This window comes from Mastacembelus armatus, chromosome 1 (assembly GCF_900324485.2).
Source record: "Mastacembelus armatus chromosome 1, fMasArm1.2, whole genome shotgun sequence".
Classification (NCBI taxonomy): domain Eukaryota; kingdom Metazoa; phylum Chordata; class Actinopteri; order Synbranchiformes; family Mastacembelidae; genus Mastacembelus; species Mastacembelus armatus.
Window position 1 is genome coordinate 7613503 of NC_046633.1, and position 18023 is coordinate 7631525.

Here is an 18023-nt window from a genome sequence, read left to right on the forward strand (position 1 = left end):
TTCTTATCTCGAGGCTAAGGGTTTTGGACACATTTTTTGCGCACAGATGCGAATCTTCATCCTGACACAACATCGTAAATCAACTTATCGCGCACAGAAACTCCCTGGACCCACACAGTCACTCGGGTTACAGTTGATACACGCCGTGTAAAACAGTGGTCTGGATTCACCCAACATATCACAGCAGCCACCTTTTCTCCTGCCCGGACCGTCCGCAGCTCTCCTCGGCGCACTGCGCTGACTCTGCAGAAGGAAATCATCGGGGGAGTGTAGGAAGGCGTTTTTTTTTTTTTTTTTTTTTTTGCGTTTCTCCTCAAGGTAGACCAAAGCAGTTACAACACAGCTTCTGGTTGTCAGCGATCCCCACTGTCTCTTTGACTTCTTCAGTTTACGGTTTGGGAAAAGAAGAAGGGGACAGAGCACCGCGGTCTTGCGTTCCTCTCCGTGAGACCGACGCGTTTCCAAACGTCTTGACGCGCGTTTTTCCTCTGTGAAGAAAGCCCGGACACAGCGATTCTCGGGATAAAAAAAAGAGTGACTGTGTTGTACTTCAAACTGTCATAAAACGGTGCGATAAGTTTGTGAAAAAGAACAGTGATCGTGAATCCACACCAGATAGCGTTCTGTATTGAAGAGGAGAGAGTTCCCCACTTGAGGGCGAAATCAGACTTTTTTGAGGACGCCAAGTTTGAAAAGTGCCAGGAGCCCCGGGGTCTGTCAGATACAACATGCAGCAATGGTAAATATGATTTTTCTGCTTGTGCTGGGGGGTGGGGGTGGGTGGGTGGGCGGTGGAATGGTAACTGATAACTTTTCTTTTACAACTTATGTGTTGGCCTGTCACCTGAACTCATCACAGCACAGAAAAAGTTCAAGTCTTTATGAGCAATACATTTCTACTGCTTCCCCTTATTTTATCCATATGACTCATCCGCTAAAATTGTGAAGCTTACATGTCTCCGTTTAAAACATATTTTCTACTGCTTGTTTTTCCTGTTTTTCTTTTTTCACCAAAACAGCTCTGATCACATCTGTGACCCTACAAAGGCCGCTAATCAGAAACGAGCCAAATAAATCAACATTTTAATTCACTTAATATAATTTCATAGCTGTGATCATCACGCCTTGAAGCGTTACTCCATTCTCTGCTCACCACAACTAAACTAAAAACTTTTTACGTGACGTCTGAAGAGCAATTCATCCATTTCTGATTCAGAACTTTTAAATTGTTTCCCTAATTTCTCAAATGATATTTTATGTTCTGAGACACCTTAGAAGTTACTACCTGTAGATCTGGGCCACAATATTTTAAAACTCAGAAACCAGCAAATGCTATAATTCAGTGCAATTTAGTGTGATGCCTTTAAGTAGAAAACACACAAACAGGACTCCTAAAATGTATATACAGTGTATTTAATTAGGTAAATGTGAGCAAACATACAATTTAGTTGGCAGTAATATTTCCAAAGTCATTTTTTTAGGCCTAGAATCTTTGCCAAAAGTCCTGCCTCAGCTGTCTGCAGAAGTTTGTTTGGTGTTGCAGGGTATTTTTCTGCAACTTTTTTTTTTTAATGATTTCTTAAAATATCTCCCGTCTTCTTTTAGTGGAGTCTGTTTGTGATCTTCTTCATCACAATAAGGCCTTTTCAAAAACCAGACACGCTTGCCCATGCAAGATATCAGTGCAAACAGTACTTAAGATAATTTAAATGGTTTCAGTCCGCAGTATTTATTGGAGCTGAAAAGCACTGTAATATACAATGTGTGTGTTTTCTTTTTTTGCAAAATACACTTGCCTTATAATGTCACCAAGGTTCTGCCTGTTTATGCGTCCCTGTGCTGTGGATCATCTCTAAAAGGAAACTCCGAGAGCTCGTGGCCAACCTGTGATAGAGAAACACAAGCAGAAGCACACACAGGCATTTCATGTCAGCGTAAGACATTTCAAAGTGGACATTTCTGAATGCTTCAGCAGACACAGAGAAAAGGGGGAGAAGGGTAGAAAAAGGGTGAGATTAACGTCTAGTGCAGTATTTTGGCCTGGTCTGCGTGTGTGTCAGGGGTGTTTCATGAGCCTGAGCTGGGACAGTTACTACAGTGAAGAATGCCAATTTACATTCCTGGAGTGTCATTTCATTACTTTTACCTCCATGCTGCTTTCTCCCTGTCAGACCAGTCAATTCACATTTCCTTTCCCGTGCGATTCACATTTCCTTTACCGCACAAATCACACAAGTTAAAATGCTCCTTTTTCTTTTTATCTGTGTGTTTCTGTCTCTCTTTCTCTCGTGTCAGTTAAAAATATATATTATTGAGTTAAAAAAAACTGGCTGGACAACAGAACTCCACATAAAATAATGGAGAAAAATGTTGGGGTAAATGTTCTTGTTATGCACTGAGCAGGCGCCCAGGTCCAGCCTATAGCACTGCTACGTGAGGTTAAAGAAGAAGTTAAAGTTGTCAGTGAGGCTGCGGCTAGGTCGTGATTCCTCTGGGTCCATGGGAATCAGAGAGGGGAGAGTGTGTGAGAGACTGTGTGTGTGGGGTGGGAGCCACTGGTTAGTCGGTTCAATAATCTGCTGGACAGGTAGGCCTGTGACGCCCCCCTTAGAGAGGCTGCTAATGAAGAGAAAGGCTGCTTAGTGGTGCTCTGCTCTGACCCCACCAACCCTCCCTGTCCCCCCTGCTGGCTTCCTCTGATTACTGCTCACATCAAGAGCTCTTTCCTCCTCCTTGCCCTCTATTCCATCCTCTCTATTTCCCCTGTTTTTTGGGTTTTTTTTTTTTTTAACTTTCTCATCTGCTTCCTCTTATTTAAAAAGATTTGGTGCTAAGTGCATAAACAATACATTGATGGCCCATTTGCTGCATTTATATATTTTCTGCTCCTCTGGGGTTTTTATTTGTTGTTTGTTTATTTTGACATTTTATGGAAATAATTTAGATATAATCAGAGATAATCATGGCTTGACCTTCATGTTCCTTACCATTTTCTGTGCAATTTTAGTCATGATGAGCCTGTACTCTAAAGTTAAAGGCCCTTAACCTCAGCAGTGCACGGCTGAAAGGAGGTACGTGTAAGTACAGAGCAGGAAGAAAAAAAAACAAACAAAGTTTATTTTAGATTAAAGGAAATTTGTACTTTGACTCATGCTAACAGGTGAAGATATTCAGCAAAGCTGTGAGAGCACTTTCCCTATCATGACCCGCTCCAGATGATACACATCAGTGTTTCTGTGATGCCATCAAAGCAAGAGTCTTGCAGTGCTTTTATTTATGCAGGAATGGGTCACCACTGTAGCGATATGGCCCTGCTACTCTCCATCTGTCCTCAGCCCCAGCAATCTCCTGAGTGACTGATAGTGTGTCTTGGCAATGATAGAAAAGGTAATATTTTGAGAGGAGGCGTAGGGTCATACACCTAGTGGTGAAGATTAAAATCCTTGAACAAGACAGTGTAACCTAAACAGTGGGATTCAGTGACTAAACAGAGAAACGTTAAATCAAATTGGATCGCAGGAATCCTAATTTAATAAAGAGCACAGTGTGAGACATACTTGATTTAAAACAATATACATATAAAAGACATAATTACATTTTTTTTTACCTCAGCACACAAAGTAAGAAACTGAATCTTTATATACTCATGAAATGTCTCAAATTTCCTCTGAGAACATTTTGAAATTTGGTCTGTGTTCCTGTGATTCTAAAGTATAAAAAAGGGAAATAATGTGATGTAATGTGTAGGGTCAACAGCTGTTATAACGTGAATAATGTGTCTAAAGGTTTCAATTTGCTAAATGATAGTGTGGTTTTGATAGAAGATAGATCAAACCTGGAAAAGGCAAGTTAATCAGGTTAAAATCAGGCAACAAACTGCTACAAACTGTTTAAACTATAAACTGATATTTGTACTTACATGTGTTGATTTTTTGATGCCCCCCTTTTTTTGTATCTCTAAAGGCTTCATTTCACTGCCTTTATGTAAAGAATCAGAAAAATCTCGGGCTCTGAACATGATCACGTACATGATCACACACCCTCTTTTATTTGTTTAATGTTAAAAATGATAAAACACATTTTGCACAACCCAGCCTTTAGAAATACACCCCTGCTACATTTTCAGCTATGATTTTGTGGTGGCTTTAATTGATTATGCTTAGAACTAATTGCCAACTGAAGTGTAAAACAAACACTTCAGTGTCACTGGGTGGCAACTGTCCGTTCTGTAGGGAAATTATATTTCACTTGTAATCCATACGTTCTTTAACAGGTCTAGATTATTATTCATGTCGACGCCATAGAAATACCAGAAACACTGGGCCAGTGTAACGAACAGAAGTATAGTTGTAACCAAATGGCTCAGTTGGGAGGTATAGGGTTATGTGGTATAATTTATATTTTATAGCTCCCTTCTGCACTGACTGCACTCCAGAATAAAGTTGTTCAATTTTGTTCCATGAACAGTGAGTGAGAAAATCTGGGATTTCACTTCTGATGAAAACTCCAGACACCACTTTGTTTCTTGCTTTCTTCTTGTATATTTTATTTTCCTGTTCAGTCTCATTTCTTGCTTTCTGATAAAAAAAGACACCAACCTGGTGCTGATTCACTTTAGGGTATACTGTGTATGGAAGTGACTGTGAACTTATTAATTTATTTATTTTGGTGTGTGCATTAGTGGCCCATGCCCTGGTAACTCAAAAGGCATGGAAACATCTCCTCAGGCCATACAGAGTGATTTGATTAAAAGGGAATAATTTGCCCTAAAGGTGTCTTTTCTCTTCCATACAAAAAAGCTGGTGGAAGAAATCTGATATGACAAGATAAGTGGTGGCTCATGAAAAATTCCTGAGGACTGAGATGTGGCATGTTGACTTTGGAATAACTGCCCTGGGTATATAGTTCTTTGCTAGTAACTCTGCCTGACAATGGTATTTTTTTAAATCTGAATCACCTTTTCTCATTTTAAATCTGTTTATGATTGTCTGAAGAATATACAAAGTAAACCCTTTAATGGTATGGTACCACTCAATGTTAGTCCCAATCAGTTATTCCAACCATATAATATATATTTCTAAGCCCTACTAGTCCTACTGCCTGGTAACATCACAGGTAAAACGTGCTACAAGCAAGAACGTCAGACTTCCACTTCTCAGTCTACTCTTCCTGCTAATAGGACTCAGTTCAGCCCTCTTCCAACTCCAGTGACACTGGTGGGGAGGGGGACAAGTCCCTGTCTCTCTGCAAAGAGAAGCAGCCTCACTGATCATCACATGGCAGATGTCATTGATCTCCTTATGCCTTTGTCCAGCTCTCCACTTCGACCTGACTCCACTATGTTCCAGGCTGGCAATGTTGAGTGTCCATGGAAGCAGTGTTGCTACAGCGCTTTTGAGTTTTAGTGTGCCAGAAGTTTTTTTGGAAACAGGATACATCCTGTTTCATACATGTATGAAAGACCCTTTAGAAACAGAGACTTGCTTATTTTTGATTACTATGAAGCCATTTTCTCAGATATTCCCAGGATTCTTGAAGCCACACTCTCCTCAGACTGCATTATGCCTCAGCACTGGACAGGTGCAGATAGATGTGCAGCAGACCTGTTTACATCTTTCCCTTTCATTCACTTCTACTTGCACCATGTTATTCAGTGTTTGCACTGTGAACAGAGAACTTGCGCTGCTCCCTGTCTCTTGCTTTGGACTTGTTAGGTCAGGGCTGTCAAACTCCAGTCCTCAAGGGCCACTGCCCTGCTTGTTTTCCAACTATCCCTGTCCCACCTACTGTTGATTACCTGGCTCAGGTGTGTTCAGCCAATCAGCAATTGCCCTGTGTAATGGCATCGGACTTGGTTACACATTGTAACTTAGTTCATTACGTGCAGGGTAAATCATCATTGCTGAGCTGCATCTCCTTGGGTTGCTGATTTTGTAAATGCCGTTTACACAGTCGGTACCAGGAAGTATTGGTGAGTCTGTCCTTAATGGCAAAACCATTACATGAAAATTTCATTATGCTACTTCACAGGAGTGATCTGGGAAGCTTATAGAGCCCATTAGTCGACTAGGTGTGTTCATAGAACAAGGGTTATAGTGTGTTTCCTTGATTTTACCTCAATCATAAGACGTATCATAGCCTACATATTTTGATTGATGCCCTATGTTCCCGTAACACATTAGTCATTTAAGTCATTTCAAAATACTGTAGCTTGGCGCAAATGATCAATTATAGTGAGCATTTTGTTGCCCCATTTATTTTGCCAAAGTTGTGTTACCTTTACTGATACTGTTACTGTAATATCCAGGATTTGTGGGTTTAGCTACACTCTTAATCATATGTTGGTAGAAAATACTGTCAGGATTAATTATCAGCGTGGGGACATGCCTTAGATTGATCAATGCAAGGCTAGGTTGAATCATGATATGGCATTGCAAACTACTGCATATGTCAAACTAAACTTTCTCAAAGACAGAAAATGACACAAAGCGCCCACTGTTTGAGCCACTGTGAAATCTTCATGGAAAACCTACACTGCCATCAGTTTGGAAGGTTTTTGTATGGACCATAAGTTATATTTCAAAGTGTTAAATGTGTTATTGCAGAGTAGAAAGGGAACAGAAATATTGCTTTTCAAAATATAAAACATTCTATTTTTAAATGTTGTTTTTAGTTAGTTTATAAAATTGCACTTTTAAATTTTGACTGTGTTAAAGAGGTGTTGATGTAAAAAAAAAAAAGAAAAAATCATGTTTGCTCTTTTTTCATCTTCCACCAGAAGACAGAGGCTTATTCTCTGTCATGTTGTCACATTTTATCAAATATAAAATGTTTATGTAAGAACTACACACTTAATAAACTGCTAACTATCAATATCAATGTTTTTTTGTTTTATTTTTCAATTTAATTTGGTAAGATGTATGTGTAATAGTAATTTTGTCCTTTTTTTTCCTTTGTGAACAAATGTCTAGAAACTGATGTTTAAATCCCACATAGGCTGGGTGAAGAGGGAGCTGCAGTCACCTTGGTTTTTCAAGACTTTCCTTTCATAAGGCTTTCTGTTTCACAAGGTTACAGACATAGCCTACTTGTAACCTTGTGAACTGAATAAATAATAAATAGCATTTAGTACCCAGTCTCAATGCAAAGTTTGAACTCTTTCTTCTTGTTTGGATTATGTTTTGAATTTGGATATTACTGGTTAACACATCAGTGTATAGGATGTCAGTGCATTTGATGTGTTTTCAACGCCGTCAATGAACATTTTTCTCTGTATCCATGTGCCCAGTGGAACATGTGCACAAAAAGAAGGTCCTCTTTACGGCATCAGTCTATTCAGCAAATGTCCGAGTGACAAAGCCCTGTAGTGACTGTGATGTAGTTTCACTGAGGCATAAAGAAAAATGTAGTACTTGCCACAGGAGACTGCTGTTTGCTTCCTGTTTCCTACAGACAGTCAGTTTTGGATTCTTTTAGCCATGGTCGTTCCACAGCCTTAACTGAGTAATTATTATTGTAACCATTAGGACGAAGCCAAAACCAAGATGTTTTTGTAACCCTAATAAGATCTTATTTTAACCCAACCATGCTTTTACCCTAAACCTAACCATGTTTTGTTTCTGCCTATATTTAACAAAAATCATAAAACAGATTTATTTTTCTGACAGTGATTTGTCATAGTTTTGAAAGGCACCGACAAATGGTGTCATCCTGCTGTTATGGGCAATCACAGAACTCACAGAATGTGCATGGACAGTTTAGGAGACAGTGGCCCCTGGGCACAACATTTGAAAGGCCCTCCATCTCTCCTATGCTCCTCAGAATGAGACGCAGATTGAGCAACCACAGGACTTGTAGTCTGTTTGTGTTTCCATGTGATTGTTTTGTGTCTGTTTTGTGTCAGTGTTTACTCATTTTACATATCTTTGTAGTTATTTTCCACTAATTTTACTTGTTTTGTATTTCACTGGTCATTTTGCATATTTCTGCAGTTGTTTTTCTGTCTTTGGTGGTGTTTTTGTAAAGTTTTTTATTTAGCTATTTTTTTTTTCTCATTTTGTGGCATTCTTTTGTAGTCACTTATTTGACTTTCTAACAGAAAGGTTCTCTAGTTTAGGGCCACCCAAACCCCTTGGGGCCCTGGGCCTGTCCTGGATAGGCCTGTTCAGTAATCCATCCATGCTTATACAGTATGTAATGTTTTTGTAAGCTGTTATAGACAATACATTGTTTAGTTTTGAAGGCTTCATGTTTAAATAACGATGATGATGAAGCAGATTGATAGAAGCTATTGGGACTTTTCCACTAGTACTGCTAGACTCGACTGGACCTGGTATCAGGTACTTTTTTTAGTACGTGCTCGGCCACGGTTTCAAGTGAGCCGCGCCAATACTAAAATGTGACATCAACAGACTGTGGGCCGCTGATTGGCCAAGGGGTGACGTCACTAGAGGAGCCATGAGTGTGACATCCGGTCACGAGAATCAAACGCGCCATTTTTAAAAACTGGCAATAGCGCCCAATCTATATAGTAACTATCCATATTCATATATAGGTCTTGACCTAATGATTTGGGAGGAACACAGATTAACTGTTACAATGCAGTTTTATAGAAAGTTCCTTCTCTAGTGTAATTCCACTTATTAAACCAGACTTCGACCCAGACATACTGAAAGGTTCATTAATTAAGATTTTACACATTATCAGCCATACAACAAGGTGCAGTCTGTAGCCCCAGCTCCCACCTCGCAAAGGTTGTGTCATTTCAAACAGGCAGCCTTGGAGGAGCTCACTGTTCTCTTTCTATAAGTTTAGCAGTAACTACAGCATTATACTGGATTTCCAAGTTTACAGGTTAGGCAGCTAATGCTAGCTTTGGATTGTAGGTTGCCATTTGCACAGTTTGTCTTAACTGGGCATTTATTGTTCATGTAGCAGCTATGAAATGGGATGGGGTGGGAGAGGTCAGTGTGCGAGTGTGTTTTAAGTCTCACTGGACCCTCTGGTGGCTAAAAAGACATTTGGGATAGTAGCTTCAAGAGTTGCCATCAGTGCCACAATCTATGTCACGATCAGTCTCCAAGGGATATGCATTTTTAATTGATTATGCTGTACCCACTGAACTGTACTGTGCCATACAATACACCACCACAAACCTAGATGACATGTTAGAAGTGCTACCCTGTGATTGTTGGTGACAAAGGTGCTTTTTACAGTGATAATCATAGTAATTAAGCAGTCGAAGGATGATGGGATTTCTGTGTTTGTTTGTGTCTTAGTTCACTTTTCCTGTTTGAGGGAAACCTAACGCTCATTAACTGGGTGTGAAGGGCACATCTGTACATGAGTGCATGCCTGTGTGCACATGGTTGTGTCTGTGTGTTTTCACATGTGTTTGAGACTGTGTGTGTTTTTGGAGCGGAGGGAAAATCTGCTGACAGGTAGTGTGTCCGGAGGGGGACAGTGGTGCTTTTGAGGCGGACACAAGAGACAAGTCTCAGTGAGAGGGAGAGAGAAAGAGGGCTTCTTTCATGTGACTCTACATTCCACCAAGGCACAGGCAGGGAGAGGCACAAGACGAGACATGCGTCCCCTCTCGTCACTCCATCTGCCTCTTTCCCCACTGCAACCACTCTCCCGCCTTCCCATTCCCATCCAGGCTCCACCCCTCCCCTCTGCCTGTGACCTTAACTTTTATCAAATAACCCCTTGCTGGAATTCCTCTTTAACATCTGTGTCCTGGTGAGATAGTCATACACATACACATGACACACACACACACACACACACACACACACACACACACACACACACACACACACACACACACACACACACACACACACACAGTGTCACAGAGCAATCTGTTTTGAATACTGTGGTGTTGCGGAGAGGCTGTCCTTGTTGCTCCCTGGAGCTAAGGAGGCTGGCCTCGAGACACTCACACACAGAGACATGGACACATGCTTGCACACACATTCTCTCCTCCTTCTTGTTTCTTTATTGTGCCTCCTGTCACTTTGTCCTATTCATTTAACCTTTCATTAGAGCCAGCAGACAGCCCTGTGTGTGTCTGCACAGCTTCAGGAACAATGCCAGAAAAGCCCCACTGTCACAGTTATTAGATTCCTTTGGCCCCCTTTTACCCTGGCAACTCAATATTAAGAGAGGAAGAGTGAAAGAGGGGAGCCAGGATGAGGGGGAAGAGGGGAAAAGGGAGAAAAGGAGGTGCGTGGTTGACGCTGCTGCCCAATTCCTATGGTGAAGTATCCTCTTGACTTGTCAAGGACATGCGCCACATGTTGATAGTAGACAGGTCTCAGACAGGGAGGGGAATGTAAGCGAGAGACAGAGAGAAGTAGAGAACAGGCATGGTGTGACTGTCTTGTGCTGTGGCAAGCAGCACCCCAGAGGAGTTAGACCGAAAACACAAACCGTTTGTGGAGGAATTCTGTTTTTAATGGGCAGCCAGTAGAGGCAGTCTGGTCCCCAAGGAAGGATAGACCAGCACACTCTCCTTCTCCCTCCCTTCTCCCTCCTCTGTCTATCGCTCTGTCTCTCTCTGTCCCTCCCCTCCTCTGTTCCCTCTCTATCCTCTCTCCTCCTCCTGGAACACCAAACCACGAGGAGAATTGTTTGTTTTATGACCTCTGTTATCAACGTGTGTATTGAGCTCTAAATCGCTATCAAAAATAATTAGCTCTTTTGCATTTTGAATGAAGATAAAAGAATATATCCTGGGTTATTTGATTAATTTCACACTTTCAACAGCCATTACGGTATTAACATGTTTAGATGGACAACAGTTAATACAGATGAAGATAGAACATTGCCTGAGAAACCATAAAATCACTCATTCATTATTAACTGTATAACAAATACTACAATACTTTATTCAGCAGCATTGAGTTGTAATTTCAGATACTTATAAAGTATCACTATCCCCGTGAACTGACAGGTGAAATGTCACATGATTATAATTGACTCATCTACTTTCAGCAACTGAAGTTGACACTGTATGGACAGCACATTGGAAGAATTTCTTTAAGCACCAAATAGTGCATGTATAGCATGTAAACGTTATATAGTGTATATTTAAAGTAGAGCCATATTTAACAGAAGTGACATACACTTAGTCCAAAGTATAAAGGATCTGACATCACAGTTCCAATATGCTAATAAATAAAGAGAGGGCAGAGTGAACACAAGCTGCAACAGTCATGTGAGTGATTTTGTGGTTGTGCTGTATTGCTGTATGGTAATAGAATTATAGACCTTTTTCACAGCATTGACATTTTGAGCTGTCAAAGTAGGAAAAGCAAAGGTATAACTAAGACCATTATCAATGACTGATGTGATTTCCATCTCACTAAATAATGTCACTCAGCAAACATGCACAATACCTGGACCCTGGAAATTGCTTACGTTAATAGAATGCAGCCATCCTGAATGTTACCAGTTACACCTGTGCATTTTCTGTGATTAAATGCCAAAATCTCTGCTGTGAGAAGGGTCTGTGACTTCTCTGTATTATCAAACACAGTGCATTACTGTATCTGTCTAACCAAGTGGGTGCATAGGACACATTTGGAGAGGAGCATAAAAAGATAAATAATGGTGTAGGAACTATATACGGTCCCTTGCACCATCCTGTATTGCATGATTGGAATTATTGGTTTGGTGTAAAAACTAAAGTGATATTAACATTTTAATGATATACCCAATATCAACAAATTTGCAACTTGCCAAATATGTTAATTATCAACTCCATCAGCATTTCCTTTTTACGCTAATAGAAAATGTATTCTGGCCGGTGTTACATTTTCATCCTTTGCTTATGCTTTCATGAAGGCTGTGCTGTGCTGCCCTTCTGGTAACACTCAAATAACCCAGTGCTGTCCAGTAAAGCTCAGTAAAGCTGTGTTTTAGGTCAGTCCAGCCCAGTCAGCAGACAGCAGACAGTGGTGCTTCTCCAGTAATACATTAGCTGAAATGGATCAGAGCCTGGAGTGGAAAGGCATTGGTCACTTTGGTGTGTGTGTATGTGTGTGTGTGGGGGGTGGGGGGGGGGTGGAATAAATCGCTCACCTGTCATTGAAGTTTGAGTACACACACACACTTTGCCTGCCCTGAAGACAAGGTGCAGAAACACAGCAACAGTCTGAATCCTGACCATCAGGCAGCAGTCTTGATGAAGTCCATCTCTCACTTCTGTCACCCCTCTGCTCCTTTCCCTCCTCCTTTCCCCCTCTGAGGCCACTGCTCGCTCTGTGCGACTGATTCTTTATTATCCTCCTCCCGTCACTTAGTTAGAGCAGTGACCAGCAGTCTGTCTCTCTTCTGTCCTCTCTGTCATCCCCTCTTCTGCCCTCTTCCTCTGCCTTTAGGCTGTCGATCCACCTGTCTGCCCCACATCTCTTTAATTCTCTGATTGGACTCTCACTTTCCTCTCTCAGGGCTATAATTGATGGTGGTGTTATTGTGTCCAGTTCTCTGGCCTTAAAGCTGTTCCTCCAGGTCAGCACTACTCTACCATTTAGGACATGCTGGGAATGGGCTAGACAGTGAAGAGCTTTTTCTTTTTTGCCTGTGTTTGTATGTGTGGGGGCGTGTTCCTGTATGTGTGCAAATTTTCAACACTCAAATCAATCAACACCGATTCGCTTTATCTGTTTAAGCAATCAAAGCATCCCTGATTTTTTGGTTTTCAAACTGTTCTTGAAAATTCAGAACAATCTTGACATTCATGTAGAAACTCTATTTTGTCATTTTGAATGAGGGACACTAATTCCTCAGAACTCCATGTTCCTTGCCCTTGGCCACCATAGAAATGCATACAGTGGCTTTGGTTATGTTCATTGTTTTCTGGTTTTACAGCATCCTGGTGAAAAAAAAAGCTTGTGGTAAGATGATTTATTTCTCATTTTTTCTTATTTTCTTACTTTTATTCTGTACAATAATCAAGGTCTGCACGCTCAAAACTCCGTAGCATTTACCTTTTTTACTTCTCATTTTATCTCAATTCAAGCTATATTGATGTTGTAATTCTTGAAAGATTTACAAGGTTAAGTAGGACTCCAGGCTGAATGATTAAGTAGCTGCAGATGTATTCACATTTAGGTATGAGGCTGCTCGTTGGACATACGTCTTATCTTGTACCAGATTTCAGCAGCAGCACTTGGTAAAAGAAGAGATGTAAAGTTTGTTTTATCCACTAAGCACTTTCTATCTCCTTTTCTGTCTCTCTTTGTCCCTGTCTCTGTCTTTTTTCTTTTTCTCTCTCACTCTAGCCCCGAGTCCCTCCCCAGCATGGACCTTGTATTTATTACCCACTAAGTAATCACTTTGCTTTCTCTTTTGATAGACTGTTATTGCTCTAACTAGCCGAGGTCCCTATAGGTATTTGGAGGCTTTCCAGTTTTATTAGACAAAGGCCTCATTATTCAAGGCCAGCATTAAGACTACCATTAGATCCATTTGCCCCCTAGTCACATGTATCCAGTTGCAGCCAATTCATATTATAGCCCCTGCACACTTAGTATTTACAACACAAACATACTCATTCCCTCTTGTCAAAGTTAAATATAGATTATATTCGGAATGCTACTTTGCAATTTTGTGAGACATAACTGTGAAGGTTACAATATTTGATACATACACATTTCATAGACAACAGACTCCAGATCATCCATACATCCATCCATTATCTATACCCACTTATTCCTAGTGAGACTCCAGATCAGTGTCTGGTAAATTTAATAAAAAAAACCCCTAAACTTTGAATTCTCTTCAATTTTTGTGTAAATAACAAATATAAAGTAAATACAAACTACAAGGATACTGTGGCTTTTGTGCATAATTTTCCAGTTATCAAAACAGGATAAAATATTTGTGAATATAGTGATAGTATCTAACCTTCAAATGTCTGGGTAGATGTTTCCAGTGTTAACAGCCAATATTGCTACGGGACGTGCTGTTAACTTACTCGTGGAGGCCTAGCTTTCTAACATTAGCACCGATTCCCAGTAGACAGTGCTAAGGTTAAGGCTATGTTAAGGTTAGTGGCATCACCTGCTGAGTTACTGTATCTATCTGTGTTTAGCTAGCATCAGTTGTCTCTGTTTCATGGCTTAAGGAGTTCCAGGTTGCGGTGTAATGGCAAATCAACAGTATACATGGTATGTTATCCTTTGATTTGTACATAACATATACAGTGTTACTGAAAAATACAGTGCTGAAATACAACTAGTGCAAATAGACGTTGTACAGTGTGTTCATTAGAAGTCAAGTGATATTACAAACCATTTTTGTGTCCACCCACAGATACTGAACCTGCAAAAATTACAGCACTAGCAGAGTACATTACTGAAACAAAACTTTCATGGCCCCTATGTGGTATTATGCTGTTGAATTGTATCACACTGTATTAGTTTGACAAATGTTTCTATTATTTTGTCCACCACATTTAAGTCAGTTTAAGTTACAGAATCACCACCCTCCATACTGCCATATAATACAGAACAAATTACAGCCTGCAAAATGATCCTACGGCGGAATCAAAAACTTTCAACAAAACCTGAACTCCGTCACCTCCATTAAGATAAAAAAGATCACCTATACACATCTAATAATCACCAATTTCAGTGCAAAGCATGTTGAACACATTTTGTGTTTGCTCTTTTATGGTTCACCCAAGTTTGCCATCGTGATTTCCCCCTCATGTAGCCAACACGCCCTCCACAGAGGAACCTAAAACATAAACAAACAAACAGATGCTCAACTTTTGGCAAAGAGGCAAAGTGATTTAAGATGCTATAGTTTTGATTTCTTCCATTTCTTTGTTGCAACTTTTTAATTTCTTTGTAGCCACCTGTGTGTCCAATATGGTGCTCATCCCTCCTAATCAATGGCCCCTTATTGGGTTCTGTGTTTGGTCAAATATCTCATCGCTTTCTGGCCCCTCAGGCAACAGCATCCAAACTAATAAGAATTCTCCTCAGTCTCTTGGGTTGGGTGTACAGATGAAAAAAATGATTAGTGCTGAGATAGTATGTATCTGTGACCGAAACCAGACTTTCAACAAGTTTACCAAGTTAACAATAAATTCTCTACCCAAAAAGTTGACATATTTACTAATGTTGACCTGTGTCCACTAGGCTGATGGTAATATTTTCCTGTGTTCCTTTTAGTCCAAACCTAAGAGGGTTTCACATCCAAAAACTTTTCCAAAATATTCTCCATCTAAAAAACACAGTTGTTAGCGGTATAGATGAAAAGAACATCTATTCTAAAACAAAGATGTGTTAATATCAATAAGGTCACTCACACAATATGGGGATTGTCATAGATGTGGCATATATATAGATATATATATACATATATATACATACATATATATATATATACATATATATCTATATATATGTATGTATATATATGCTACTGTATGTATACGGATAAAATATATGTGAAAAGAGAGAAAGAAAGTGAGGGAGAGAGCAGAGAGAGAGAGGGGGAGAGAGAGTGCCACTTTGGAGTAAAGCTGTCATTACTCTGGCTGGCTCACTCCCTCATAAATACTGATAATGAGATGCTTTCAGCAGCCTAATCATTTGCCAGTGTAGCAGTGGGTAATGTGAGAGGTACACTCTTTCCTCTACTTCTGGAGATGACACTCCAGATTCTACAGTATTTAGTCATTACCACAAGCAGTCTTATAGAATGGAACACTAGAGAAAACACAGATTTTCTTGTGGTGCTCTGTGATTATTGCAGAAAAAGAAAAAAAAGTTTTGCAGATTCCCTCAGTTCATGTCCACTCATAATCAAACTACTTGAAGTAAAGCATAAACCGGGAAAGAATAAAACATGCCTATGCTCGCTACTGCCCTTTCTGCATGGTTCTTTTTTTTGAAGGAGTTACGCATTGATATGCATTAAATATTATTACCTTACACATCTTAAAGCTGCTATCTCTCATGTTACTTTTCCAATGTTACAGTAATTAAAAGCAAATGGCCATATAAGATGCACATATTTACTTGTAATTTGCAAGTAGAAATATGTGAAACAGGATACTGCCATCATTTGTGATCTTTATGCAAGCACTGTTTGCAAATCACTTCTTTGAAAAGAGTTTTTAATCTGATGGTGAAGCGACACGGGCAGCAGTTTCAGATAATGGACACCTCCATGCTGGTAATGTTGGAGAGTTAACTGTGTGGTCTAGGACTAGAACAATGTATAAGGTGTAACAACCAAAGCTACAGTTTGCATCCTGTCTTTTACTTTTAGATATAGTTGTATTCCTATTGAGACTCCAGATCAGTGTCTGGTAAATTTTTATAAAACCAACAAAAAATTTGAATTCTCTTCATTTTTTTGTGTAAATAGCAAATGTAAAGTAAATACAATCTACAAGGATACTGTGGCTTTTGTATATACCCCACCCATATATATATGGGTTGGGGATTTGTTGTTTTTCACCCTCTTCTCTGGTTTCTGTGTACTGTTAAAAGGCCAATGAAGATGTCCTGACATGCCAATCTGTTGCAGAGGAATAGTTTTCTGACAGATCTTGAATATTTATGTCAAAACACTTTCTCCATAAAGCGCAAGCAATGTTGCATAAGTTGTTTGTGTGCATGTGCTTGTGTATAGGTCCATGTATTTGGAGTGTCGCTCATCATTTGCACTAGTTGTCCAAATTGAGCTTGGGAGTTTCCCTCCATAGGATGGCCACATGAAGGGCCTCAGACAGTCCATCTGCTCCCTGGCTCAGAATGGACTGAGATCTCTGGAGGCATTCCCAGGATAAAATAAACAAGAAAATGCCTTTGAAAAGCAGTCACTGACACTCCACTATATATATCTTTCCTATGGGCCATCACTCTAATGGGTGTCCCTAAGAAGCTCTATGAAAGCACTGTACTGCATGTCATCTTCCGCTGCCTATCTTCCACTGGCCATTAACCAGAATCCTTGATCATTTTAGTAATCCCTCCATACTGCTTCTCCCTAGCTCCACAGTGATTGGACAAACATTGGCGTCCCTAGCGATATGAGAGGAATACATTGAGGAGATATTGTGGTTTTCCTGTGCCTCACTGTGTATTGTTTACTGGGTCTGCTTGATTGCCCTCTGTCCAAATCAGAGGGTACAGGCAGGCAGGGCAGGGGTCTACAGGGACGCACTGTGTTGTGGACTGTCCCAACGTGCTAAGAATATTCACTCAACCCATGGCTCTGAGGGGGAACCCATCCATAGCTCAGTAAACACACACAGACACACACATAGTGGGAGTCATACATTTGTGCACCAGGGACCATATGGCCGTGCATAAATGTTGGGTTGTGTATTTGAGAGTGTGTGTGGTAAGAAGCCATGTCTGTCTCCACGTCACAGATAATTACCCCCTGTGTGACTCTGCTTTTCACAGTGGAAAAACACAGCAGACCCTCCTTATTGACAGAGGCGCATACAGCTCCAAAATAATATGCTATAGGATATTAAGACAACAAGCTAGATGTGTGTTTAGTTTAAATAAATACATACGTAGCGCACATCTTTACCTCTGGTCTCGCCTTTTCCTTGCTCAGTTTTTGGCTTTGCTCTATTTTTTAATTACCTTTCGTAATTTGAATCTGACCACAGCTCCAGGTCACATAGCTCATTGCCAGTGCCAGCCAATTCCATCAAAAGGAAAAAGAGCTGCTTTCTCTGTCGTAATCTTCACCCAACTCTGATTTGTATCTCTTAATCCCTCATTTAAAACTCATAATTAAGCCTAATTAGACACTCTATCTTAGTACAATTGCACCTCAATGTCTAGATAGTGGAAATATGCATGCAGCAAGGTTATATCTCTGAGTTAGAATTTGATATATGCTAAAGGCCAACACAGTCATTCAAGCTTTGAATACTTTTAGTAGATGGAATTCCCCCCCCCCTTAATCTGCTGTGCAGTTATTTTCAAAGGTGTGTGTGTTTTTTGAAGCTTTGTGGAATTCATGTTTCATACTTA

At 40.2% G+C, this 18023-nt stretch overlaps 1 protein-coding gene across 3 annotated transcripts in view; it reads left to right on the forward strand.

Moving 5' to 3' along the window:
• The first annotated feature begins 317 nt into the window (after window positions 1–317).
• The window catches only part of bnc2 (basonuclin zinc finger protein 2), a 153844-nt gene continuing 136138 nt past the window's right edge, over window positions 318–18023 (forward strand). For all 3 annotated transcript variants that reach the window (XM_026304227.2, XM_026304231.2, XM_026304232.2), the window contains exon 1: window positions 318–739. In XM_026304227.2, coding sequence (XP_026160012.1) covers window positions 737–739 — 3 coding nt within the window. In that variant the 5' untranslated portion in view covers window positions 318–736. The remainder of the gene's footprint in view (window positions 740–18023) is intronic.